Source organism: Gastrolobium bilobum, unplaced genomic scaffold (assembly GCF_033153095.1).
Source record: "Gastrolobium bilobum isolate Gb01-03AN ecotype WA unplaced genomic scaffold, APGP_CSIRO_Gbil_v1 utg2361, whole genome shotgun sequence".
NCBI lineage: Eukaryota > Viridiplantae > Streptophyta > Magnoliopsida > Fabales > Fabaceae > Gastrolobium > Gastrolobium bilobum.
In genome coordinates this window covers 430,495-440,391 of record NW_026898473.1, presented here as the reverse complement: position 1 = coordinate 440,391, position 9,897 = coordinate 430,495, and the positions used below count along the sequence as shown (strand labels likewise).

The following is a 9,897-nucleotide window of genomic DNA, read 5'->3' as shown; positions in this document are numbered from 1 at the left end:
AGTCTCTAACTACATATAAAAATTCCATGCTGCTACAATTACTCGCAATTCTAAACCATGGCATCCACTAAATACTACATTGTTAACTATTCTGATGAAAACTTTACCAAAGCCAGACACATATTCCAAAATCTCTTATATTATGGGAAGCAGTGTGCGAAAATGGGGCTTTGTCCCTTGAACATTGTTAGCTCTACCAAAATTCTGGACAAATCATGGGTCTCTGTGTCAAGTGATGTTATTGTCTGAACTCCTCGTACACTTGAATGGCATAAATTTTGTAAGGGATTAGTGTTTATGATATCGTAAAAGATAAAATTATTTTTTATATATATAAAAGTAAGTAAGGTCATGTAAGAGAAGAGGGAGGAAAAGAAAATATGAACCCCATATGATTTTATGGGAAATATAAGAATCATGTTGCAGGAATGACACTGTTCATTCCTGCAATAAAGATCCGCTTCGGTATTTTAAGGATATAGCATCGTATCCTGATTTTGGTCTGACTTTTTTTTTTAAGCGTGGGACCCACACTTGATTTGTGTGTGCAGGAAAGTGCTCTAGTCATGTCACATGACAAAAAATGAACCCTAATTTTATATATGTGTAAAAGATAAATTATTTCCTATAACATATATAACACTTGATCTTATTTTGTAAACTGGTATTAGAGCAAAACCCAGTCAGAAAATATGGCCTGTTAGATGTTTTGAGCCAAAAGCTATCAATTGGACCTAATGAGAAACTGTGGAATCTATGATCCTCCAAGCCCATGTTGGTTTAGTTGTATTTTTTTCTTTTTTTCTCATGTCTTGTTTTAATATGATTATATTGGGTGGAAGATCTTAATTATTTTATGATAAATAAATAATTAATAATCAAAGTACTAATATTTAATTTGTTGTTTAATTAAATTATATATATATATATATATATATATATATATATATAATAACAAATGACTGAAATCTTACATATAATATGATCATATTAAAACAAACCGTGAAAAGTTTCTTTATTTTTTATTTTTTATTTTTTTATTACGAGGTGCAATTCCTTATTAGGATATGTTTCGATTTTGGTAGTTGTCAAAAGGCATGTGGATTCTTCTTCCTTTATTTTTTGGAGAAAGAATATTTGTTCAGCTTGGCAAGGAATCAATTTTGCTTGATTATTCACAAAATCAATTCTACTTGCAGTGACTAGGAGTAACTTTTGTGGTAGAATGAATCTACTTTTATCTTAATATCCTCAAGCCACAATAATAATTTTTAACTATATAAAGCTAATATTTTGTACCTTGTTTTCATAATTTAACATTTCAAAGTGATTTTATTTTATATTATTTAAACAAAATTAATTCTTTTGAATCAACTTTCAAAATATCATTTTTAAATATAAGTCAATTCTTTCAAATCAATCTTTAAATATTAATTCTTTCAAAATCAACTCTATCAAAATTTAAACTAATTATTAAATAAATCGCCGTGTGATTAAAAAAAATGTGAACTGTTGAAAACTTAAATTATTTTTTTCAAAGATACAATCACATTCAAATCATAAGGACACTTAAATCTGGAAGAAGCCTTCCGGAGCTACAAATGGATGAGTTGTACTTGTCATTAAATAAACTAGGATATGGAAGAAGTGATGTATGAGTGGAGGACTACGTTGACTTTATTTGTGAAATCAAGTTTGCATGTTAGATTCATCCATTTTTTGATTGATGAGTTCACAATTTGACCAGACTAACTACCTGGGCCGTTTGGTACAAGGATTTTTTTCTGTAATTCTGGGAAATTGAAATTTTTGAAATTTTAAATTTTCAGATATTATCGTAAACTGAATGTAAAAATCATATTTTTAAAAATTAATATTTTCGAACAAATAAAAATTTCTCATGTACCAAACGCCCCCTTAATAATCCATCCAGTTGTCTCAAACCATTTTAAATTTAGAAGTTATTAGGAATCAATCATGTCTCGTTTCATTTTATTTAATTTGTTCATCTTATTTGAATATATTTTAATTTTCATTAATAATTTAATAAATAAAATAAGTATTTTCTCTTTCCCGTTTTACGATTTTTCCCACTAAAATTTTCATTGTTATATGTCAATTAATGATAAAGAAATATTTACATTAATATAATCCTGTTAAAATAAGACATGAAAGTAAGGCAACATCATTGTTAGGATTCGCAAAAACAAGCCAACATGTCGGGTTGGCTCGTAACCCGTAAAAAATGACTCAGGTTGATGAGTTGCCAACCCGACTCGAGCCAGCTCAGGAAAAAATGAGACAACCCGCGGGTCAAACGAGCCCGTTCGCTGGTTGAGTTTTTTTTTTTATAAAAAAAGCTACAAAATTAATTATACAAAAATCACATATGCTGTCATCATCTTTCTTCATTCTCTGAACCTAAGTCCTTAATCTTTTCACATCCCTGCCATTTTTATATTGTTAGGCCGTGCTAACTTTGTTTGGTTCAAATATCTTACTCACTTGGTAGCAAATGGTTCTGATTGTTTCTTGATGTTGATGCAAATTTGTTGTGAAAAATTCGAAACTATAATATTTTGTTTTATTTCTCATTTTATAACCCTCTTTGTTTAAGCTGATGGAAGCCACAGCCACATAGCTGATACATTAATACTACAGGTTCATTTAAAAAAGTAAAAAATGAGTCAACCCGCAAGCCAATTTTTGAGCCAACTAGTGATCTATTTTTTCAAGTCAACCCACGAGTCATATTTTTGAGCCAACCTTAACCCGACTCGAGTCAAGTTGGGTTTTCTGAATCATTTTTTTTTCGAGTCAACCCTATCTCGATTTATTTTTTCGGGTTGCATATGGATTGGATCAGATCGTGTCAGATTGGTCCATTTTGTCAATTTTAATTATTGTACCCCTTTTCCAAAAGATTTCAATGATGATACTTTACATCTCAATCAGTTACACTTAAGGTTTCTACCTTTCACAAAAAATTTAAAAAATACACATAATAACCCCAACCACCACCAACCCCAACACATGATGACTTGATTAATAACAATATTTAATTTTCTCTATCATTCTTTGATGTTATTTTTGTATTAAACTATTGTCGAATAAATAATTAGTCTGTATCCGAAAAAATAAATAAATAATTTTGTCAAAGTATAATGATCAATAATTGAACACGGAGGCGTGGTTGGGGTAAACTTTCCGATAATCACATGGGGAGATATGGGTTAATGATTTGATGCCAGTTGTATTGTAAGCAAATAACACAGCATTGGTGATTATTAAAACTTTTAAGCGATATATATATATATATATTTCTTGTGGTTGGAGGGAAGAGCTGTACAGTGACATTATTGGTGCCCGTTGGGCTAGGCTATGTGTTAAGTTTTTTGTTTTGTCCTATTTTAGTTTTCTATTGTCCCAAAAAAAAAAAAGTTTATGCAAGTTAAATCAAAATTTAAATGCATTTCCTGAAAATAATTATGTTAGATATGATTTATAGTTCAGTTTGAGAGCATATTTTTTGTGTTAAGAGAATAGGTACCCTTATCCCAAAAAAGAATAATATGACATAAGAGGAAAGAACCTTATATCATGTTTAATAAAAGATGCACATAGTGCTTTGATATTTCGTAACATTGAAAATATTTTCCCCATTTAAATGACAATTCTTATTAGATTTTTAAGTCTATTTATATTCTCCTTCTAAATAAAGTGCTTTCTAATAAATGTAATAAGAAGAATATAAATAAAAGGAATATATTATTTTACATATCATTTTTTCTGCTTACTTTTGCCTATTACTTTCTAATACCGTTAGATCAGAATCTAAAGAAGAGAAATAAAGATAAATGTTAATTAAGATTTTGATCTAATGATATAGACAGAAAAAATGATATGTAGAATAATTTATCCCATAATAAAATATTGTTAGATATAACCTATCATGATAAATCTGTGTTTCCGTTCTCTCTTCTCTTTTTTTTTTCTTTTTTTTTTTTTTCTTTTTGGTACGAACAAATTATACTCTAAGCAAATAGATGTTTACATGCGTTGATGTTCAACTTTGAAGCGTGGAATGAACTCCAATTTAGGAGGGTTGTTGTTTTAAGTTCAATTATTGCCAACCGAAGAACAAAATTGAAAGCATGAGATTATATGCATCCAATATCCTCAATATTGCAAGTATCAAAAGAAGAAGTAGAGAAAAATTATTAAAAGGTGATACATATCAAGATCAGATATACATCTCATATTAAATGAAATTCGCACAAATTCAACAAACCAAAAACATAATAATTAAGGTTCTATAGCACTGCCCCTTCCCTAGCCCATGAAACCAAAAATGATTGCTGATACAAAGAAAGATCCCATCAAATAGCTGATGCCACTGGAAACAGTGACTGCTCCACTAGGTGATGGTGCTGTAGTATTGGTTGCAGGGGTGCCTGACCCAGATGAAGGTGAAGGATTTGATGGGGTGGTAGGTGGGGTGCCACTTGGTGATGTTGGTGGGGTGCCACTTGGAGAGGTTGGTGAGGTGCCACTAGCAGCAACTACCTTAATTGACAACTTCATGCCTCCAGCACAATGACCTGGCGTGGGACATAAGAAGTACATGTTTCCTGGAGTAGTCAAAGCAATTTTGGTGCTTCCACCTTGATAGCTTTTTATGGCATTGCTTGAACTGCATGCTGTGTAGTCATTAGAATTAACTATATCCACTCCATGGGTGGAGTCATAATTGAACACTGTTTTTCAACACAAAACAACTTGGTCAGCTTCCCTTAATCAAGGGTTAAAATGGGAGGACCCCAAATAATGTTAAAAAGTCTACAATTTATTTGAGAACATCATGATTAAATATCATATATTTCAATGAGATGAGATATTTTACCTATTTTTTTTTTATGTATATCTTACTCATCTCTAATATCTTTAGATTATAATCTCAACTAATTTTTATTATTATTATTTTATTTTTTTCGAGATTCTGATCCAATAATATTGAAAATGAGTAAGAAGAGTAGGCATAGTATAAACTCAAAATGCAACCAAAAGAAAAAACAGTGAGATCACTAATTGGAGAGTCATTTGGACATATTCAATTGGCAAAAAATTCCAACAGTACATAAATTCAATTAATTTTTTTTTTCATTATAAAACTCAACATAAATAAAATTCGAAAAACAGTCTTTTTATAAATATAAAAAAAAAATTGGTATATAAGGATTATCTTCGTCTTTATCCTTGCTATTCGGATTTTAATGAGCAATGATTTTTTTATAAAACTGAGCATAAAAATAAAATCAGATAGAACTATATCAGACCCAACAACCTTACCATGACTAAGCATTCTCATTTAATACTTTCAAATTTAATTTGCATCTTGAGTTCTTGTGCTAAATGTTTTCACTAGAAACAAAGGCAAGCATTTAGAGAGTTAAGCAGAGGAGACTTACCCAAATTATCACCAACTTTGAAAGTTTTCCCAGAGGGCCAGGTGCTGTAATCAGTCCCTAATTTCCATCCACCGGTATCACCAACAGTAAAATCAGTTGCAAATACAGTGGGAGAAGCCAGAAGCATAACCAAGAAAGAAGCAGCCAGTACCATTCCTATAGCCATGTCTATAACTTTTCTCTGCTCTCAAAATCAAAAAAGTTTACAAGAAAGGTTGCAAGTAGAAGAACTTAAGCCAATGACAACAAAAGGTGATGGAAGGAGGATTATATATAGAATACCAACTCCATTATTTACCATGTCACCAACTTCTCTATATCTACATGGATAAAATAGTGAGTAGTTATTGACATTTTCGCGCCTCCTCTAAAGCCTGCCTCTACCTAATGCCAATGAGATTCTTTTCCCATGAATTCTGACTAGGAAGATAATGTACACATTTCACAAATTTGCAACTAGCATTAGTTGAATGAAACATTCAATAAAATCAAACGCGGTAGGAATATAATATGACATGAATAATAATGGATATCACAATTGTTCAAAATTGTATGACACATGACTTTGGTATGATTTATTAAAGGGAAAAGTGTTTGTCATTTTAAATGACACAACTTATATCATTTCACTCTCACAAAGAGTGGAACCCATACCTTTGTTTTTTTTTTTGTCCACTCTCTCTTTCTTCCTTTATCTATCTCTTTTTCTCACTTAAAATGACACAACTTTATATCTTTTAAAATGACTCACACTTTTCTCTTTATTAAATTAGTATAATTTTAGTATGAAAATATAAAAATAGAGTATTAGTAGTTTAAGAGTTTATTTATTGCATATATAATAAAATAGTATTATTTATCTAATTATTATGTTATTATTCTATTTGCGTGTATAAAAACTCTAAAAAGTAAAGGTAAAAAATTGAATAATACAAATTGGAACATGCAATGTCTAAATTGATACGTGTTTAACACCAATCTGGTGACTATTTTGAAATGTTTGTGCTCATATTCAATATGATAATTTTAAGATGAAGGATCTGTTTACAAATTTTTTTTATAAATTACACTAAGTATGATCAGTCATACACGCTTGATTGAAGTATAACCGGTCATACTTAATGTAGTTTGTAAGAATTTGTAAACAAAAAGTTTGTAAATATAAGTTTCCTCTAATTTTAATTGAATTCATAAATACATAAACAAAAGGATTTGTTGTGATAACACGAAAAAGTACATATTACTTAAGGGGATTTTTGTGGAATCAAACTACAGGTTTAATCTTCATAAAGACACAAACTACTAGAGACATAAGACAAGTGTTGAGAGAGATATTTTTTATTGTAGGCAAGTATCTCACATTAGTAAGGCCACGCAAATTGAAGTCGATTCGAACTTTAGTGCTTGTTTAGGAACATAAGTGAAAATTATCACTATCATCTTTTAAATTTTAGTCATCATCGATCTTTATCAACTTTTAAATTGTGGTCATCGTCTTTTTGTTTGACTTACCCTTTATATAATTTATCAAAAGAATAACTATGAATTCGTAATACAATTCGTACAAAATCTTTAAATATTATGTGATAAATAGCACCACTAATGAAGCACAGTATTAGACTTAAAGGGGGTTCCAATTATGGATTTCATAATGTTGAGTGATTAATTGTTTCTAGAGAAGGGAATGTCAAGTAGAAAAACGAGATCATTGTCAACATATTCTTTATTCTTGTATTAAAAAAAAAACATATTTTTTATTCTTATTCATTTCACAATTCTCCCCCATTTTTCTTGCTTTCCAAGCATCACCGTTGAATAAATTGGGCAAGCTTTTGTTACATATGCGTATACGTGACCAAAAACCATTCAAGTCAATGTGGCCCAAAAGGGTCAGCCAAAGGGTGCTAGTATTATTATAATATCGCATGTGGGAAGGTTCCTTGATGGATATGCACAATCTTATTCTTACACATAAAGGTTCAACGATGGTTTTACTCGGCTGCAAATAACACATTTAACATATTCACCAAAATGAATCAACGTGGGGAATGTAAATTCATCAATTTCATTTGCTTTTTCACCTATTCATTAAATAATTGAATATATTATTTTATAGCATGGGATTGGGATTGGGATTTGGGGTAAAGAAGAGGTTTATTTTCAAATTTCCTCTTTAATGAATGTGATGCTTACCAATAAAGGTAATGGAATTGTCAAGGAATTTTTTATATTCAATTTTAATAAATAAAAAGATTCCATTTATCTTATTATTTCATTTGGATGACAAAAATAGCTACCGAACATGTGCTTCTACATAATAAAAGCAGGTCAAACCAATCCACACAAAAGGTTGCACAGCATAAGTGAGCTAATTGAATACCTAAACCACCCAAGCTTCAACCTATAACACCTTGTCAAACATTTTGAAAATATTTGTAAGTAGTTATTGCCACCTAATACTCAGATACTTTACATCATGATTTGAGGGTTAGTTTGGAATGACGACACAACATTTCTCTTCTCTAGAGGTATTATAAAATATAAACTATATCACTTGCGAACTTGTGAATCTCACGTTTATAATATATTCACATATATGCATGCCTTTATTTGCTGTAAAGTCATAGTTGTTTGGTATAGGTTGTTAAAGGACGCAGTCATATAAATATATATATTGAGAGTCGGTATTATTTTATAATCGATGTAAATTATATTTTTATTTTTGATTGTTGATTTTATTTATATTTAATGATTTTAATTTATTAAATATTTAAATCATTAAATATAAATAAATCAATGATTAAGATTTAATGTAAAATACTTTATTCTTTTATATATATATGAGATGGGATCATTTGACACCGGTGTCAAATTTTCGACACCTTATGTAAGAGCCGTTAGATTTAAAAAGATTAATGGTGTAACATGTTTATAAATCAGAGTCGTTGATCTTTTTTTATCTAACGGCTCTTATATGAGGTGTCAAATTTAAAATTTGACACCGGTGTCAAAAGATCCTACCCCTATATATATATATATATATATATATATATATATATATATATATATATATATATATAATGATTTGTTATTTTATTGGCTAGTTAGCCCTCGAAATAACGTTATTTTTTAAATCAAAAGCAGAAGACAAGGAAGGGATTAGGCTGAGAATTTGACAGCTCGTAGATAATGATGAAGCCACCAATGTAGGACCACACAAGACCATTCTAATTGTACATGGAAAATCCATGAATCTAGAAAAGTAAGGGTGAGAAAATAGATAGATAGCGCCCCTTTCGAACTAAAGAATAGAATAGAAGCGGTAGGTAGGTCCTTGCCTCTCTACATCACGGACCACGATCCTTGAGTTGGAAAATTAGTGCACGAAACTACAATTATGATTATCTAACGGTATATATGTTTAAGGACAGGTTACTTTTATAAAAATTTTTATAACTCTTATAATTTTAATTATATATTTTGAGGAGTACATTCTCAAGTATTTGTATTTCTCAGTATACATAATTAAAGTTGTAAGAATTGTAAATAAAAAAAAATTATAAACGTAATCCTTCCCTATGTTTAAAACTTATAAATAAATTATTTTTGACCGTTAGAGTATAATTGATGTGTGTGAATAAGAACTTGTATTAGGAAAAAGAGACACAAAATGAACTGATGATTGGATAAAAAATAGGAGGAAAAAATCATTAAATTAGGTGAAAGGAATTGTTTTAACGTAATTGATGATTTAGAATTCGAGTTATGGGTATACAATTGTGTTATAAATTTGGTAGGAAAAACTTTATCTACTTGCAACGCATGGCTCCACCTGATTAATTGAATCAGATGATGAACCGTTGAAGAAATCTCTTAGAAAAAAAAAAAAAAAAAAAAAAAAGGGGAGAAGAATGTTTAAATTTTTCCAAATTACCTTAGCGGTCAAATTTCCAACAAGAGAACGTGTCTTTTTGTGGTGCTACAATTATATCATACATATATAGTTGGTTGGAAATCGACAATCACACAAATCGCAAACGACAAAAAAAAAAAAGAGAGAAAAGAGAGAGAGAGAGAAAGAAAGAGAGAGAATAGACACAGAGATTTACCCTGGTTCACCCAAGTTAGGCTACGTCCAGTTTGTCTATACTACATTCACCTCATCGCCACTTGTTACAAGTCACTCAATTTACAAAGAAAATATAAATAGGATTAGAAGAACCCTAGCAGCAGTTATTCATGGGCCCAATCCCAAACTACTAAGAAAAGAAAAAATTACAATAGATCAGAGGCCCACAACAGTACCTAGCCTCTACGAGCGCGGGGCCCTGCCCCCTGGACCCTCGCTCGTTCACCTGGGAGCGGGACCCCAGTTGCCTTTCTGCTGACCTCGATAACTAGGGCCCTCATCAGCATGCGAAGTATGAGT

General features: G+C 30.5%; 1 protein-coding gene across 1 annotated transcript; it reads right to left on the bottom strand.

Annotated features, from left to right (window-relative positions):
• Positions 1-4,182: 4,182 nt before the first annotated feature.
• On the bottom strand, positions 4,183-5,752 carry LOC133316554 (uclacyanin-3-like). Its single transcript, XM_061518315.1, has 2 exons — positions 5,469-5,752; positions 4,183-4,757 (listed from the first exon to the last, which is right to left on the bottom strand). Exons 1-2 carry the CDS (start codon positions 5,632-5,634, stop codon positions 4,333-4,335), a joined length of 591 nt encoding a protein of 196 aa, XP_061374299.1. The 5' UTR covers positions 5,635-5,752; the 3' UTR covers positions 4,183-4,332.
• Positions 5,753-9,897: the final 4,145 nt, after the last annotated feature.

Bases quoted from the DNA above. Each gene is read 5' to 3' on its own strand.
- LOC133316554 (XM_061518315.1), bottom strand. From the start codon at position 5,634: ATGGCTATAGGAATGGTACTGGCTGCTTCTTTCTTGGTTATGCTTCTG. The intron at 4,758-5,468 runs GTAAGTCTCCTC...GTTGAAAAACAG, and splicing joins CAAAGTTGGTGATAATTTGG to TGTTCAATTATGACTCCACC.